This window comes from Pinus tabuliformis, chromosome Q (genome assembly GCF_031772625.1).
Source record: "Pinus tabuliformis cultivar Carrire ecotype Pingquan chromosome Q, CPIR1, whole genome shotgun sequence".
Lineage (NCBI taxonomy): Eukaryota > Viridiplantae > Streptophyta > Pinopsida > Pinales > Pinaceae > Pinus > Pinus tabuliformis.
The window spans coordinates 1,370,748,152-1,370,767,367 of record NC_142296.1 but is presented as its reverse complement, the minus strand read 5'-3'; the positions used below and the strand labels follow the sequence as shown (position 1 = coordinate 1,370,767,367).

Sequence of the window (19,216 nt, the reverse complement as noted above, 5' to 3'; positions counted from 1 at the left end):
TTGTGATTTGAGTTATGCGATCCACATATTTGTTTTTTTTTTAATGAGATGTAATTATATCTGTAAAATGATGATATTATATTTATAATAATATAATTAATTAGATTTATAATAATATGATTAATGGTATGTATTTTGATTGATTATGAGGAAAAAATGTTGTTGTTGTTGTTGTTTTATTATTATTATTTGGGTTTAATTTTTATTTTGCAACATGTTTGATTTTTAATACGTTAATTATTTTTTTAATCATGAAAAATTGTAATTAGTTATCTCGCTACTTAAATTAGGCTTGGGATGAAATCATGAAACCAACTACCACTATAACTCAAGAATATATCCAACAATATATGAATTAGATATACTAATAACTTGTGATTGGGCAAAGATTAATATATCTTAAAACACACTAAAATAAGCCTCTATCTAAAAAACACCTAACCTTCCAGCCTAATCACAACCAATTAAAATCACATATAAAATTTAAATTTAAATAAAAAAATGCCAAACTTACTTCCAATCTAATAAAATCACCTTACTCCTTAATAAACTAATTACTCTTAAACTATATACAATTTATTTATAATTTATTAGCTTTTAAAATTTTCAAAATAAAAAGAAAAATTACTAAAAAAACCAAACACACGACATTATACATTAAAAAAAATAATTTGAAATGGAAAAAAAATCAATAAATGTTAAAATCATGCACACATTACATGATGTATAATAAATAAAAATGACATGCTTCTCAAATATTTTACTCCTGGACTAAAATATATATTATTATTATTATTTTTAAATTTAACCAATTTAACTTATTTATAAAAATAAATAAATATATTATTTATTATAATATATTTATTACTAAGATATATATTTTCAATAATTTATTTATAAATTATTAATTATTTTTTAAAATATAAAATTTATTTTGAATATCAATTTTTAAAATTAAAAAAAATTTATATTTTATTTAAAATAATATATAAAATATAAAAATGTCTTTTCAAACTGATGTTAACATATATATACATATCACATGATGTTTAAAAGGGAATAGAATGCAACTTGAATATTTTACTTTTTAATTAGAATATATCCCCCTTCTTAGTTTAATAAATATTATTTACCTATATAAATTATAACTTATTATTTCTGATTATATTTTGGTTTGATGGTAAGGTTGTTAATAAACGGGAACTATGAATTTTGCCTTTAATATTGGGAACATAATTAAGGTTTCATCCATGTCGAATCTTGGTCATTATTGTAATGATGGTTCATATTTGCCAGTAGACCCATATTCTAGTACGGTATTATTACTCATTATTAAAATATAATAATTTTTATAATGAATAAAAGTTCAAAATTTGTAAATTGTAAATAGATATTTTTAACAAAATTTTAAATTTGAAATTAAAATTAATATATAAAATAACAGATAAGATGATCGAGCATGCTCTAAAACTATTTTTATTTGGCTGAGAGCTTATCTTCCTCGGACGTAAGGAAATAGGTTAACGGCTTAAGACCGAGAGACATATGGCAGTGTGCCCCTTACGGATCACCAACGAGTTATTCCAAGTGGCGTGGTTTTCTTTGAATAACAAGTCAACCTGCATTCACGGATAACCGCTAGAAATGGCTATCCTCACTGCTGGTTTGACAATTGAGTTATGATAGGTATAACAACTAGAGATAGCTATCCTTATTGCTGGTTTGACAATTGAGTTATGATAGGTTTTCCCACTTGTATAGAACACACAACACAAAAGGATAGTGATCACACATTGAAAAATATGGATGTACGTAGGAAAACATGTTTGTGATAGAATGAACATCGATAACAATATAAGTGGATGGAAAACACTCATTTAAAGTTTAAATTAAGGAAACAATTTCCAATGACAGTTTTTAAGGGTGTTAAATTTATTTATGTATTTAAAAGTGTGATTTAAGTAATAAAAAATTATAATTTTATTAATTATATAGGTAGATATGAGTGATAGTAACCAAAAAAGTTGGGCTTGGAGTATGCCTTAAAACTGTGTCTGAACCAGTTATTCCAAGTGGTGTGGTTTTCCTTGAATAATGGTGACGAGTAAAGGTGCAGATAGCACTCGGAGATGGTTGTCCTCACTATTGGTTTGACAATTGAATTATGATAACTTTTTCCAGTGTAAAATAAAATAAAGGTAACCAAAAAAGCGTTAAAAAATAGAATATTTAACTTGACAAAAGATAAATAGAATGTCTTTAAACCTGCACCATATTCTATAGCAGATTTTAGAATATTCCAAATATATGACTGATTGGAGCTAACTCAAACAATCCACTTATTTGTCTTCAAACAAATTAGGCTATTTAGCCAAATAAAAAACTGAAAAGGGTTGATTGCCAGTGAAGTCAATTATTTGAGTTCAATCTTGTATGTCCCAAATTTTGAAATATTCCAGAAATATGATGGATAAGGACAAATTTAAACAACTGAATTCAAATTTTCCAAATATGTTGGACACTGCAAAGGATTATTATAACACACCGTTAAAAAAAAAAGAGTTATATATATATATATATATGATTTATCAATGACATTATAATCTTTGTTCAAGTTGAACAAACAAAATGCCGCAGTCTAAACTAACTGTTTTTTTTCCGGAAAATTATAGAAATTCTAGTAAGATTATGATAAAATTTGGCAGGGATTTTTGTAATTGGGTGCCCTAGAGGTTTTTTGATTGTGCTGAATCCATTTCCACCATTAAAAACATGATTCAAACACGGTAATTTTTTTTGCCCAGATTCCGACCACTTTTGACCATCCTGAGAATTCCTGTTTGATATCCTTCTTCAAACAAAATTATACTTTTAATGGTAGAATTGTTAGATTCTGAAGCCATGGCACCACAATGATCTGTCAAACAAGGGAACCAGGAGAATAAACAGGATGGTAAGACAATTAGGAGACTAAAAAGAACAATTGGAACAATGACACGTTGGAGGAACAACTTTAGCTTCGAGCAAAGCATCAAGTAGCCCCTGAAAGTAACGTCTGAGGAACGAAGTATTATATCCTCCCTCAGACTTTAAGCAGAGGTCCCAACATGTACGCACTAAGGAAGCAGCCCAAAAATGGCACATGGGAATGGCATGATTGGGACCACCCCTCAAGAAGGGCATCCGTAAAGGTGAGCTCAGATGTACCCTAACCATTTGAATCCTGGTCCCAGAGCATTACATGATCCAAGCATCACAGGTTTAAATTTATTATCAGGTTTGATCCATACCGACTCAAGGATTATAATTCAAATTTACTTGATTCATCCAAAGGTTTGAGGGCAGACAGCATAATCATAAAAATAATGCCCACCCACAACAGCAAAATGCCAGCCACCAAGTGGAGAGAGACCAAATGGGTCCATTCATTAGGAGGACCCACACACCCAGAAACTCATTCTCCCAACCCGTTAGTGGGAATCCCATTGTAGCATTCAAAAGCTTTTTCAAGAATATAACCATCATAAAGCTAAAGAGCTGAGCTCTTAGGATTTCATCTGCTCAGCCAAGAGATGGGAGCATTGGTTCATGAATCCAAGCATCCCTGCATACAAAATCTCTCCATACCCACCATTCAACATTGATGCAAGATTCAAAAAAAACTAAATCAAGGTAACCTTCCAACTCCTCCCAAATACCTTTCCTTCAGTTTTGGCTCTGTTTCTGTTTGATGAAAGATTTGTTTGTACAATGTTGTCTTCAGTGCGGGGAGTTTATAAATCCCAACCCCTTTTTACAAATGATGTTTTCTCTGTGGTGAGTTATGAATCTCAATCTCTGTGAGGAGTTGTAAATCTCAACTGGGTTGTGGGGAGTTACAAATCTCAACCTTTGTGGGGAGTTATAAATCTCAGCTCTGTTTTATTTCATATGGTAATAAAACAATACCAGATTTGAGCTTTACACCTCTGTTTTGAAAGATGATTGTTTTTATCAATAGATTATGAATAACATGCCAAATGTACATTCTGTTCAGGTGTAAAAACACTGAGAGTTGTGAAAGATATGGTTTTAGTAGTATGTAGATTTTTGCAGTTGGAAATATTGTTAATGTTATTTTGGTTTACCTGTGTCTGAAAGATTTTTCAAGAATGAGCTTTTGATTTATATTTCTGCTGGAAGGAAAAAAAAAAAAAAAGAGTTTTCAGATGTCTGCACAAAAAAAAGGTTTTCAAAAAGATTTATTTGAACAAAATTTGTCAAAAATGATACATCAGAAAACATTGACAAAGATGTACTTATGAAATTCATCTTTAGGATCCATCGCTTAAAGTTTCAAACCACTCTGATTCATTCAAAAGAATTGATACTCATGCTCTCATTGCCATTTTCACATTGTGTATTCATTTGCTTGCAGGAAAACCTCAGCATGGTATCAGAAAGCTATGCAAGTAGCCAAGCTATGGCGAATTGTGTTCCGGTTTCCCAACCATCCCGTCTCTTCAGTTGAGCAACACAAACATGTAAAGCTCCGAAAATGTTGCAGCACTTCAGCTGTTTCTTCTTCTTCCTCTTCCTCTTCTCTTTTTCCGACAACCGAAGCGGCGAGGGCTTCTACCTCTTCCTCTTTTCTTTTTCCCACAACCGAGGCGGGCCAATCCCTCCCCTTGACACCACCACAGACTCCGCCGCGGGCGCTTTCATACCCCTCGTCTCTCACGCGGAATTCTTCTTGCCTCCTCTGCTCGCCCATACCCTACACGGAGTCCTTCCGCCGGAGGAGCACCACCGTCCAGCCGCCGGCGTCGGTAGCGGGTGGGCGGGAAGAAGCGGCGGCGCTCAAGAAAGCCCCCGCCGCCGGTCGCGTCGCCGCCTGCTTGCAGCCGCCCGCCGCTGGTGCCCGGAGGAGAGTTTTTAGAGGAAAGTCGGTGATGGACAACTCATTGATGAGAAAGTCGGTGATAGAAGAGGAGAAAATGATGACCAGGAGGAGGAGAGATGATGAGTTTGCCATGATGCAGAGAAGGACTTCGTTGAAAAGGAGGCAGATCGGTCCAAGTCCACTCAGCCGAGTGGTAATGGCCACTGCTGAATAGACAGAAATGTGAATAGACAGAAATGTTAACGGGAACAAAATTTCATCATAAAGATGTGTCATTTAGCTGGGTGGTTGTGGTTAGGGCTATTGTCTAATAGGGAAATAGGAAATATTGATGTGGAATGAAATTTTAACATAAAAACATGTTATTTTATTTTTATTGATGTGAGAGTTTGTCATCATGTGAAATGAAATGATAGCGAGAGATGATTGTCTTCACTGTTGGTTGGACAACTAAGTTATGATAGATTTTCCCCGTTGAAAAAAATGTGAAATGAAATGAATTTTCTATCATATAAAAATTGCATTGTAGTACTGGCTCGTCAAGTTATAGATGAGATATAACATGTTTGTAATATTAGATATTTTTATATATGTTGGTTTGCTTTGTTTCATGTTTTCTTATAAATGTTATTTAAATTGAATTGATGAGTGGTTAGAATTTGTGAATTTGTTTTATTATTAAAATTATTTTAAAATAAACTATATACATAATTTTTTTTGTAAGTTTGGTGGTATTAAATCTTTATCATGTTTAATATATCATTTTGATCGGGGCAAGGAATTGAACCAGTGACTTCATATCAAGGAGTGCTTTAACTAAGCACCGATCACTGTCTATCTAAGACAAGAATTGAACTGGTAACTTCATATCAAGGAGTGCTTTAAGTGAGCACGGATCATTGTTTATCTAAGACAAGAATTGAATCGATAACTTCATATTAAGGGGTGCTTTCACTGAGCACCCATCACCGTCTATCCAAGAATTGAGCACTGATCACTCTCTATCCAATACGAGAATTGAACTGGTGACTTCATATCACTGATCTTGAACAGGTAACTTCATATCAAGGAGTGCTTTAAGTGAGCACTGATCACTGTCTATCTAAAATAAGAATTGAACCAGTAACTTCATATCAAGGAGTGCTTTAAGTGAGTCTATCCAAGGCCTGTCTATCTAAGACAAGAATTGAATCGATAACTTCATATCAAGGAGTGCTTTAACTGAGCACCCATCACCGTCTATCTAAGAATTGAGCACTAATCACTCTCTATCCAATACGAGAATTGAACCACTTCATATCACTGATCACTCACTATCCAATACGAGAATTGAACTAGTGACTTCATATCAAGGAGTGCTTTAACTGAGCACATCTATCCAAGATCACTGTCTATCTAAGACAAGAATTGAACCGGTAACTTCATATCAAGGAGCGCTTTAAGTGAGCACCGATCACTGTCTATCTAAGACAAGAATTGAATCGATAACTTCATATCAAGGAGTGCTTTAACTGAGCACATACAAGAATTGAATCGGTAACATCATATAAAGAGTGCTTTAACTGAGCACCGATCACTGTCTATCCAAGACCCCGTAAACATTTTTTTGTAAGCTTGGCAAGACTACATCTTCATCATGTCCAATATATCACCTTGATCAAGGCGGAGAAATTGAATCCGCGACTTCACATCAAAAATGCCTTAACAAAGTACTTGATCACCCTCTACTCAAGACCCATAAACACTTACATAATTTTATGTTTAATAAAAATATTAAATTATATGTATTTTTAATAATAAATAATAAATAAATTATATATATATATATATAATTAAAGTAATTTTATATTAATAATAATAAAATTTTATTTTTAAAAAATTTATAAAAACGCCATGGATGGAAACCACTTCCTCTTAGAGTGCCCCATGTACAACCACATTAGATCTCAGTTTCACAATCTTTGTTACAATACTGACCTTCCTAGCCTTTTACAATGTCAAAATTATAGTGAGCTCAAGAGGCTTCTCTCCAAGCTTTTTGAGCATAGAAATAAAATCTTAAATCAAAATAAATAATTTGTTTCTTTAAGTTTGATAGACCAATGTTTGGTCTTAGTGGATTATCATCATCATATATATTTTTAGAAATATATATTTATATATAAATATATCATATAAATAAAAAATAAAATATAATTTAAATTCCTATAATATTATTTTAAAAAATTAAGTAAACTACCCAAATAAAAGTTTTATTTCTATCTATTTTTGACCTGCTACATTTTAGCAATAGCTTGTCAACATATATAGATTGGACATAACATGCTTGTAATATTAATAGATATTTTATATATGTTGGTTTGCTTTGTTTCATGCTTTCATGTGAATGATATTTTAAATTAAAGTGATGAGTGGTTGGAATTTGTGAACTTGTTTTATTTTCAAAATATTTTAAAAATAATAAAAAATAATAAAGATATATAATTTTATTAAAAATAAAAATATTTTAAAAACTATGTAATTTTATGTTTAATAAAATATTAAATTTTATAATAAATTTTAATATAAAATTATATCATTTTTAAAGATAGATAAAAAATAATATATATATATATATATATATTTAGTAATTATTATTTTTAAATAAATTTATAATAATATTTATATTTATAAAATAAGTTAATGATTCTTAAGGTTAGGATATGGCCGAGGTTAAGACGTCAAGCCACCTACCTCGTCAGACCTTCTCCACTCACATTTAATTCAAATAACTCTTCCAACATTTTGATTATTCATTACTAAAATCAAGGAATAGGAGAATAAGAACATGGAGTTTCATCCTTAATTAATATTCTTTGTTGCAAAGTTGTTTCATATTTGCCAAAATATCTGCTTTTGAATTTAGATAACCTTTGATATGATTAAATTAAATTATCTCAAATTTGCCCAATTATATTTTAGTTCTTTGTAATATTGGAGAAATTAAATTTTAGTTATTTGTAATATTGGAGGGATGATTTGATTGGTATTCTTTGGAAGCTTGAAAACGTGTTGAATGACTATTATGAAATATTTAAATATTATTAGTTGTGGATATTTTTTGAGATAGTTAATTCTAATCATTGCCATAATGCTAAAAATCCAGCTAGATTGTTAGAAGCGATTCCAAGCTTCATGCATATTGTAACTTTATTTCTTGTTCGAAGGGATAGATAACCCTTCCCACTCCAATCTCCCCTTATATTAAAAAATATTAAAAAAAATGTAATTTAAATTTCATTAACATTATTTAAAAATATTAAGCAAAACATGAAATAAAAGTTTTATTTGTATGTATTTTTGAATTTTTCATTTTTTTCATATTTATCACTGTTTGCTTTTTTGTTTTGTTTTTTCTTTTTTAAATATTAAATTAAAAATTTATTTGTAGGTATTTTTGTAATGTGTATTTCTTTTAGTGAGAATTATTGATATAAATTATTTATTTATAAAATTATAAAAATGATAGTTTATGAATTCAGGCTTTTGTGACCCATATTGCATTAAGAAGAGTTTTTCCGATAGAAATCACATAGAAGAAAATTTTGCAGACGTGTTTCGAACTAGCAAGTGTGGTTCATTATCAGGACCAGATGAAGATGCAGTGGCACATGCTTAAATAAAGGGCGATGTAGAGACCAAAAGATCATATAATGGCTATAATAAAGACTACTTTATGAATAATAATATTCTAATAATAATTATTAAGATCAAATAATATTCCTATAATGGCTAGTTTATGAATAATAATATTATAATTTATAATAGTTATTAAAAAAATATAAAATAAGAAAAGATAAAAAAACATTAATAAGAAACAAACAATCAAAGTCAAACCATAAACAACGAACAAAGTAAAACAAAAATATAAAGAGGGGTCAAGACCTTATTAATGAGTAAGATCCTATAACAAAAATATTAATTAATGGAAACTAAAATCAAACCAAAGCAATCAAAGAGGGAGGGAGGGATAAATAAATTAGGGTCAACCAAAAAATAAGGGTCTAAGGTCCTATAATCAATATAAGGAGCCATGAAAAATCGATAAAGTCTAACATAAATATTCAAAGCAGTAGAGATGATAAAATTACTAAAATGCCAAGGAAGATCAAGTTAATTTTTTTTTAAAGATGAGAAAACCGATCAAAATAATATTAACATCAAATACAAATACCTATACAGAAATAAAAACAAAACAATTCATAAATAGAAACATCAAACCCTAAAAAAACAAAATAATTCACAAACATAAACTTAAAATATTACAAACTAGGAGGACATGATAGGGACCAAGCTTCTGCTAATATTCCAACCACCGTCTGTATTTAAATTATTAGGCCTTTTTTCGATTTCCAGGGCCTCCTTGAATTTACGATGATGGAAATGACTAACTTTGGCAATGACATGGGCCTCAATGTAGATTTGATGCTTAGATTTTTCTGCATGTTCTGCCAAAGCAGAGTAGCGGGTCTTGCCATGCTTGGTGTCACGTGCATGCTCACGAATCCTTTGATTAATCAAGCGACCAGTCTCACCAATGTAGGGAGTCCCACATGAGCAAGGGATAACGTAAACACCTTTCATATATTGGGGTCCACAGGGTCTTTAATGGATCTTAGGGAACTTCGAGTATTTATGTTAGACTTTATTGATTTTTCTTGGCTCCTTATATTGATTATAGGACCTTAGACCCTTATTTTTTGGTTGACCCTAATTTATTTATTCCTCCCTCTTTGGTTGCTTTGGTTTGATTTTAGTTTCCATTAATTATTATTTTTGTTATAGGATCTTGACTCATTAATAAGGTCTTGACCCTTCTTTATAATTTTTTTGACTTTGTTCCCTGTTTATGGTTTGACATTGATTGTTTGTTTCTTATTAATGTTTTTCGATCTTTTCTTATTTAATATAATTTTAATAACTATTATAAATTATAATATTGTTATTCATAAACTAGTCGTTATTATAGCTGTTATAGGAATATTATTTGATCTTAATAATTATTATTAAAATATTATTATTCATCAACTATTTGTTATTATAGCCGTTATATGATCTTTTTTTTTTTTCTAAATAAGATTAATCTATTAACATGAAGGGAGTAAAATTACATCGTGACCGAAGTCAAAAACACTGCCCTGAAGAGAGGCAAAGTTGTTAAGATAAACATGGAATGTGACTGCCCCATTTCAGGGAGCTCAGTCTTGAACCGTTTACTGTGTTTACAAAAAAAAAAAAAAACCAAAAAAGAACTGAAATTCCATATAACTGTCTGAACAAAAACATGCCCAATAGTATGGGCCGCATGGCATGCTAACATGTCAACAGAGAGCAAGCTAAACATCTGGAGGTTCTTCAACAATCTGGCACCAACCTGTATTCGGCATGTCCCCTTCAAGAGCTGCTGTAGAGTTGGAAGGACCAGGGTCTACCGGCGCCAATACCACATTCTGAGCGCTGCGAGCTTGAGCTTCTGGAACCTGCATAGACGCGCTGCCAATCCCCATCTGGATGTTTGAAACTGGAACAGAACCAAATCCCAGGCCCTCCTGATGAGAGCTAGTCTCTCCCTCTTGGGCTTCCTCATGGAAGACCACCGAGATGTGGGCGGTGATCCTTGGGCGGTTCAGAGAACTGCAGAAGGTGAAGAACACAGAGCCATACGAGGGACGCCCTCTCCCACTTCGAGTGCACGGATAGTGCCCAACGGAGAAATCGCTTGAAAGGGAGGGCGACTCGGAGGAAGGGCTGGAAGGCACCCGCCTGGGCTGACCTCGGTGAGACCTCATCCTATGGCGACGGTGAGGCATTTGGGAGACCAAAGCAACGGGAGGAGAGCGAGATGGGGCAACAGCAATGACCAGGCCAGAGGAAATTAGGAAAACGACAATGCGCAGGCCTGATGCCCAGGATATAAAACAAAAGGAGGACGGAGGCAGCGCTACCGCAAAACTAGAGCAAGGTTTCAGAGCATCCTCCCCGTTCAATCTACCAAAGGCAGTAGAGAGGATGAGACCCACATAAGATTTATAGAAAACAGAGCTACGTCCAGACTCTGGATAATTCTGCGGATGAATTGACGGACTTTGCTCCCCCGCCAGCTTATAACTGAGCCTTAACATTCCAACCTCCTTCAGGCATCGAGATACTTCCGTCATTACTGCATCTATGAATGGAGCCAAGGTCTGAGACGAGCCTAAGCGTGCGAGAGCATAAACCAGGGTGCCAGACAGGGTGGGAAAATCAGAGTCGTTGAACATCGAGTAAATGAACTCTGCACATACCATATTTCGAGCGCTTCGTTTATGAACCAATTTATCATACTGTACTGGGTGGGCAGGTGTCGCCCCTCCTCACGCCACCCCTGTCCCATCCCAATTGATACCTGTCTAGACACCTGCATCCGGGGGTCGTTATATGATATTTTGGTCTCTACATCACCCTATATTTAAGCCTGTGCCATGGTCTGCGTCTTCATCTAGTCCTTATGATGAACCCCATTAGTTGGTTCGAAACGCGTCGACAAAATTTTCTCTTGTGTGATTTTTATCGAAAAGAATCTTCTAAATGTGATAGTGTTATAAAATTTTAAATGTTATATCCTTTGTAAAGTTTAAAATAAATTAAAAAAATTAATTTGAAGAAAGAATATATAAAATTGGTTATGTGTTTACAAAAGATTTTTTTAGTTGGAATATATATAGTTGATTATACATTTAAAAAAATGTTTATTATATATATATATATTTTAAATAAGATAATTTAATAATAAATATAATAAAAATATAATAGTATGAACTTCAATTCCTACCTACACTATATTGTGTTAGAATGATATTTTGTTTTTGTAAGCTTGGTAGATCCTTCCATTCTCATTAAAACATAAGCAAGTTACAAACACATATGAATAGTTAGGTGGCTTCAACTTGCCCAAAAGGAAAACAAGTCTGTTGGCCACCTAACAACATGATAAGCTAATCTTCTCCAATAATAGGATTCTAGATGATTTGCTAGATCAGTTGAAAAATGCAAAGTATTTTACTAAATTAGACTTGAGAAGTGGATATCATCAAGTAAGAATAGCTTAGGAGGACATATGGAAGACTGCTTCTAAAACCAAATAGGGTTTGTTTGAGTGGCTGGTTATGCCTTTCGGTCTTTGCAATGCTCCAACTACATTCATGAGAGTTATGAATGATATTTTAACATCATTTCTTGATGAATTTTTAATTTTCTATTTAGATGATATTTTGATATTCAACAAATCAATAGAAGAGCATGCCAAGCATGTTAGAAAAGTTTTGGATATCATGAGAAAAGAACAATTATTTCTAAAGATGTCTAAATGTAAATTCGAGAAAAATTCTTTAGTGTATTTGGGCCACATAGTTGGAGGAGGTGAGCAGAAGATTGATCCCTCTAAAGTTTCGGTCATTGTTAATTGGCCAACACCCAAATCAATTATAGAAGTAAGGACTTTTTTAGGAGCAACACAGTACTGGAGGAATTTTAATGCCAATTTCTCCTCCATAGCAGCTCCACTACATGCATTGACCAGCGTGAAGGTTGTCTTCTAGTGGGGAGGCAAACAACAAAAAGAATTTGATGCTTTGAAACAAAAGATCAGTTCAACCCCAGTTTTAGCATTGCCGGACTTGAAACAGCCCTTTGAAATACAAACAAATGCAAGTGACTACACCATGGGTGCAGTTCTTTTACAGCATGGTAAGCCCATTTCATTTCACTCTGAAATTTTTAATGGTGATGTTATTAATTATCCTACGTATGATAAAGAGCTATATGCATTGGTTCAAAGTGTGAAGAAATGGAAGCATTATTTGATGGGAAAAGAAACCATTATTCACATTGATCATCAGCCTTTGCAATATCTGCAATCTCAAACCAAATTGCAGCAGTCAAGGCACTTTCGTTGGATGGGATTTTTATAGAAATTCCACTTGGTAATCAGGTACAAGAAAGGAATTTATAACAGAGTTGCTAATATGCTTTCTAGACTGGTTGTAAATGTAGCCATTTTACTCAAGAATAATTTTGTTTTGCCTGAAAGTTATGTTGAACAATACGCACAGGATGCTGACTTTCAAGAGGTATATTTAAACTTGAGTCAAGGCCACCAAGTTGAGGAATTAGACTACCATGTTCATGATAATCTGTTGTATCATTTGGGGAAACTTTGTGTTCCATGGGGAGAGAGCGTAAATGTCACAAGGGAAGCGCACACTTCTCTTATTTAAAGACATTTCGGTGTAAGTAAAACAGTGGAAAATCTTTAGAGGTATTTTTATTGGCATCGTATGTGTTATGCTCCTATACCAATAGGTGTCATATTTCATGATTGACTTGATGAGCTACGTAATATGTTCATGCCTTTACTTGTTGCAAAGGTTTTCCATATTGTTAAAAAATCAAAAAAATTTAAAAAATGTAAAGAGGGTATACCCTAAAAGAAAAATCAGAGGGTGAAAAGAAATAAAATGGCCAAAAAAGTGAAAGAAAATGAACCCCACCAAAAGAAAGACCAAGGAAAGTGTGCAAGTCTAAATGCCACTACTTTTTACTCTTATGTAATAAACAAATTGTGTGCAACTTGTAACTTATTCCACGATTGGTGAACAGTCAAATAGTTTAAACTTTACTAGTTCATATTTTCAATTTTATGTTTTAGAGATAGAGAATAAAATCTGACCAAACTGTTTAATCTTGGCAGATAAATAGATAGGTAGAGTGAATAAAAGGAGCTCAACAGTTTAATCTGAGCCCTTAGATGTAATAAGGTTAGACTTAGATAGATTTCTATATGTAAAAAAAAAGTGTGATAAGGGTTTGCCAGTCCAAGTGCACCCTAATAAAGAAGAAAAATGTCAAGCTAAATTAGGTAGGGTAGGTAGATGGTGTTGCAGAATTACTTGTGATGGATAATGTCTCTAAATGTGTTAAGTTTCACTTTTATCACAAGTGCAAGGCAAACATTTCACTTGATGCAGTTCAAGCAAAACAAGGTTAAATAATTAACTTCCCTTCATATTTTCCCTAAAGACTTTACTAATCCCCCCTAAAGTATTAAGGTCTTTAAAAATTAAAGGGGCTCAGAGCATTTCTCTGACTTCTGGAGGGACCAGACCCTTGGCCCAATAATTTAAATGGCCTAAGTACTCAAAACCATCCATAAATCATTCATTCACTCTCATAAGTCTTTTCCTAAGTAAAATCCTAGTTTACTTAGGAAAAATGCACAATATCACATAAAACCCCTTTTCCAAGCCTAAGTTTAAATGTATACTCTAATGTTTTTACTTAGCGCTTTCTATCACATTGCTTCATATTAATTTCTGACTTATATTATATACCTCCCAAAAAGTTCACCCTATCCTGTATTATTAAATATATTGAAAAAACCCCAAATTGTTAAATATCCTGCCCCCGGTTAAATATAACCATAATCTGTATTAAAATAAGGATTAATGAGTTAATCAGTAACCCATTAAGAACCTTGACTTTCTGCTTTATTGCACGGGATTAATTAACCCTATGGGTTAAATTAATAACCTCCTTAGCCATTCTCAGTCGACCCGATATGATTGATTAATTGTTAAATATATTGGGCCCGCATACATAAAGCCCTGCCGTACCCCGCTCCCGTCCACCGTTAGATCTCGTCCTTATCATCCAACGGTCGACGATGATATCCCCCCCCCTGGTGACCATGCTTTAACGCGCGATCACCAGGCAGTTTTCAAAACCATACTCCGCCACGCGTCAGGCAATCCATGGAATCGCTAGCCTCCAGTCAAATACCGCCTAACCCCAAAAGCGGTGTGATTGCGTACCGCTTACCGCTCTCCATAAAACGACAAACGTCTTTTCCCTGCATACGTCACCCGCCCAATAATCTAACCCCCCCCCCCCCCCCCCCCCCCCCCCCCAACCTAGATTTTGCGAATAAAAGCAATAAAATGTCATTTTCAATGTTTTATACGGCAAACTGTGTTCCCATGCAAAGCGACGTCTCGGTCAACCGCTGAAGCTCTTCAACCACCATTTGGTCAGAAAATTTGCAGCAACGTAGTCTAGAACCTGTTATCCATCCTGCCATTGCACTGTTAACTTCCCCAATACAGGTATTTACCCATTTCCATCGAAACCCTGCAAGTTTTGGTTTTATACTGAATATTCCACAAAAAGGACCAATTTCGCTATACATTCAGTCGTTGTTCACTATATAGGTTCCAAAACCTGCTGTTTTCACTATTTTTCACAAAAAACCTGAATTCCATTCTTGAATCCAGAAGAACAAGAGATGGAAACTTCTATAGCTCTGAATGTTGTACCTATGAACGCCCCTCACAAAGATTTAGATTATCTACCCCTGGCTGATAAATATTTTCAGATAAAAGACTTATTTGGTAATGAAAACCACCTTAAGATCTTTTGCCAAGCTAGAGACAACTATCTTAATGGCTCTGACATCTTAGGACTGTGGGAATCCAACCTTCCCATGTACTTCCTCCCTTCAGTCCATGTTTTCCCAGATATCATTCATCACTGCTATGCCAATTATGACCCTAACCAAAGAGTAGTCATGTCCCCAAGCCAAGCAGTCCTTTTTCCCATAACTGCCCAGTCTATCAATGAAATGCTGCAATTCCACTCCAGTCATGCTCTCACTCCCCTTTCTATGGGATACTTACTTGAAAGAGCTCCCCAATTGTCTCAAGCAGAATTGACTCACATCTGTCAGATGTTCATGGACCCTAAACATCAGCCTAAAGGCCCACCTCCTTATCTGTAGGTTTACTTTACAGATACATGAAGAATTATTATTGATATGATAGCCTCAATCATGGGATTCAACTCCGGAGAGTATGTCGATGAGATAACCTTGGTATTATTGTCTATTTTTACTCCTGGACAGCCCCCTGTTGTTAAATATGATTATGCCTCTTATATTGCCAACAAAATTCATGACCAATTCCTAAGGCTGGACAATGAAGGAGTCTTCAAATACACTACTTTCATCTATTATCTGTTGTTGTATTATTAGTCAAAAAACTTCCCTTTCCATGTCAAGAAACTTGACACCAGAGGCAATCCAAGGTCTGTCATTTTTTGGAGTCCCATTTTCCATAATTCCATTGAGACCCCTTACACCTACAATGAGTTCATTGATCTATTTGTCCATCCAACAACTACTTTATTGACAGGAGTTTCCCCTCCTAGGATAAATGGTGATATGAAGAAAATCCTCCAGCTCTCCAAGTAGTACAAGATAGGTGACTGGTACCTATATAAGAATCACACAGAAATCAGGATTTATGGGTGTGAACTCTGCCCTTTTAAGCTACCAAAGTATGTTCCAATGAGACTCTTTGCATTGGAATATTTCAGGCAAATGATAAATGCATACCTAGTCCCATTTTGTAATGCCAAGAAGAAAGCTTAGCTTAGAATCAAGAACTAGCTAGGCCCTTTTGTCTGCAACACTAGGGAAGCATGGAAAGAAGCAGAAATTTTTTTAGAAGAGCAACTTAAGTTACAAAAGAGTTTTGGGTGGAAACCATATGATCCTAACAGTTTTATATGTGATAGGAGAATGAAGAACAGGTTGTCCCCATATATTCACCATAGAATTCCAGAAATTGAAAAATATGCAAATATGGATGAATGGAAGGAAGGTACCCTAGTAGAGCATGATAGTGAACAGGTCAATTTTGAGAAAGTTATGAGAGATCTTGAGAAAACACTTGACTTGGATTCTTTTGGGCAGGTACCATTTAAGTTATCTCAAAGGTCAGGAGTTGGTGCCTCCAGTGTTGGAACCTCTCAGCAACCTTCACAGGAAACAAGTATACCAGCTACAGGGTCATCCAAGGGCAAGGAATTAGAGACTAGCTTTCAACACACTGAACAACCTACAATGTCCAAGCAGCCTGAAACTTCCAGAGAACAAGCTCAAATACAGACTCCTCCCACTCAGATCAATATAGGGGAGCCTCCAGTTCTGCAAACTCCTCTAAATGAGGAAAGAAACAAAAAGAGAGACAAGGAAAAAACTACCCCTGCTAGTGAACCATCAGGACAGCTTGGAACAAAGAGACAGAGATTAAATCCCCTTGTAGAGGAGGAATTTGCAGAAGAAAATACAGATAGTCGGAGGGAAGAAAGAATGGGAAGCCAAAAAACTTTCCCAACAGGTGGAACATCCACTAGCTCTCAAAGGCAGGAGCTATAAAGGCAGAAAAGCGTAGAGATATCTTCTTCCAAGCCACCAGGGACTGATGCCTCAAACATCAAGAAAACATTCACAGAAATAAAAGCTAGGAATGATCCATTGAGGCTACAGGTTTATAACTGATATTTGAAGATGGCTCCTACAAATCAACAAAGATTGATGTCAGCCTATGACATCAAAGAAGGCAAGATGATAATGAGCTATTTCAAGCCCAAGGTGCAACAGCCTAGATCAGCAACAGATTATCTCAGAACAAATTTTGAAGTCATGGCAAAGGATATTCATCCTTTGGATCAAATTGAGTTGCATAAGCAAACGGGAGAAATGATTTACTCAACCTTGACTGGCAAGGCAATGATGGCCCACAGGTTACAAAATTCTTTGGACAACACTATTGCTCAACTACACTTGGAAAAGGCCTCCTCTCAAGCCAAAGATAATAGAATAAAAACCTTAGAAGAAATAATTATTGGATTGGGCCATGATCCCAAAGATGCAAAGGCTACAGAAGCCTTGATCAAAAAGAAAGATGAAGATATTGCTGCCCTAAGGAAGCAACTAAAACTGCCACCTTCAAGACATCCACAGACTGATGAGGTTATAAAGAAAAAATCTGAAGAAGAGTTGATGGATTTACTCTTAAAACTCAATGAATGACTGAATGATACTGAACAAGCACTTGAAAAGGCATTGAAGGACAAGCAGGGAGAGTCGACCTCCCAGCCTCCCAATGTAATACCAGTAGTATCAACAACAGTCCCATCAACTCTTGGAGCAACATTGGCACCAAATATTCCAGTAGTCACTGCAGAGGCAGTTACAGGTACAACAACAACAAGAACAATAGGAGTAGCACAGGGCAGTACTGCTAATTTGATCATAGAAGAGCTAATAAAATCAATGGAGGGCTTGAAACTACAAGTTTCTGAACTAAATAAGCTAAAGGAGCAATATGCCAAAATGGAACAAAGCTATGATCTCTCAAAGATAAATGTTGCAGAAAAGGAAAGAGAGATTAAAGTGTTAGTAAACAAAGTAAAATCATTGGAGAGAGATCTTACATTTGACAAACCTCTAACAGAAATCAAGATAATTCTTTGGGCCAACATCACTCAATCCATAAATGATGTTTGGTCTTATATCCAAGTAATTTTTGAGTAGATTGATCTTGTGAAGGCAACCCAAGAAGAAATCCAAAGAAAAAAGGCAGAATTAGGAAAAATGCATGAGGAAGCCAACAGGCTTATACATTTTTTGAATACTAGAAATAAAGAACAACTGGAAGAGTTAGGCATTAATGACAGGACAGAAACCATTTTGGAAATCAAAAGGGTATTAACCAAGAAAACTTTAATGCAGAATTTAGAAAGAAGATGTCATGACATGCGGGCAGAGATTAATGCTTTTATGGAAAAGTTTGATATTTTGCAGAATAAAGGGCTACCCAGTCCTTTAGTGATTAATGACAGGTTAATGAGGCATAAAGATTATGTGGAGAAATTGAATAATTATGCAGGCAACCAAGCAGGTTCATCAACAAGTGCATCAGGGATAAAAGCATTGCCTACAGGCAGGGTGCTCTACGACAACCTAGAGAACTTATTCTATGTCGAGCATGAACTAAAACACTTGTTCCCAATTCAGCCTACATTTTTCAGGTATACAGAAACAGATGAAACCCTCAGAAAGCTTCAGAAAACCAGAATACCACAACCAAAATGGTGGGAAGAAATGCTTGAAATTTTGTAATTTATTCTAGGTAAAAGGTAAATTTTGATTTTTACTACAGTCAATGAAGATAAAGAGGATGAAAAGAGATCAACAGATAAAGAGTATTAGATGCAGGTAAAGTGTATCAGTAGGAAGGTCAAAACAGAGCAACCAACACATAATTACACCAAGGACAACAAGAGGCCAAATCATAGGGCCTAACTCCAGCACATTCTCAGAAATAGGGACAACAAACCATTCGGTTGCCTTATCTGTCATCTACGAGGTCTTCTAGCCCTATTTTATTGAAGGATATGATTAGTCACCCCAGTTTA

General features: G+C 34.5%; 1 protein-coding gene across 2 annotated transcripts; it reads left to right on the top strand.

The window, feature by feature from the left end:
* Nucleotides 1-3,484: 3,484 nt before the first annotated feature.
* On the top strand, nt 3,485-5,491 carry LOC149225010 (Serine/Threonine-kinase). Of its 2 annotated transcripts, none has more exons than XM_089386409.1 (2): nt 3,485-3,672; nt 4,418-5,491. In XM_089386409.1, the coding sequence occupies exons 1-2, from the start codon at nt 3,644-3,646 to the stop codon at nt 5,094-5,096; spliced, it is 708 nt and encodes a 235-aa protein (XP_089242535.1). In that variant the 5' UTR covers nt 3,485-3,643; the 3' UTR covers nt 5,097-5,491. The 2 variants fall into 2 exon arrangements, with proteins under 2 accessions (XP_089242535.1, XP_089242536.1); XM_089386410.1 differs by lacking the exon at nt 3,485-3,672 and adding an exon at nt 3,730-3,933.
* Nucleotides 5,492-19,216: the final 13,725 nt, after the last annotated feature.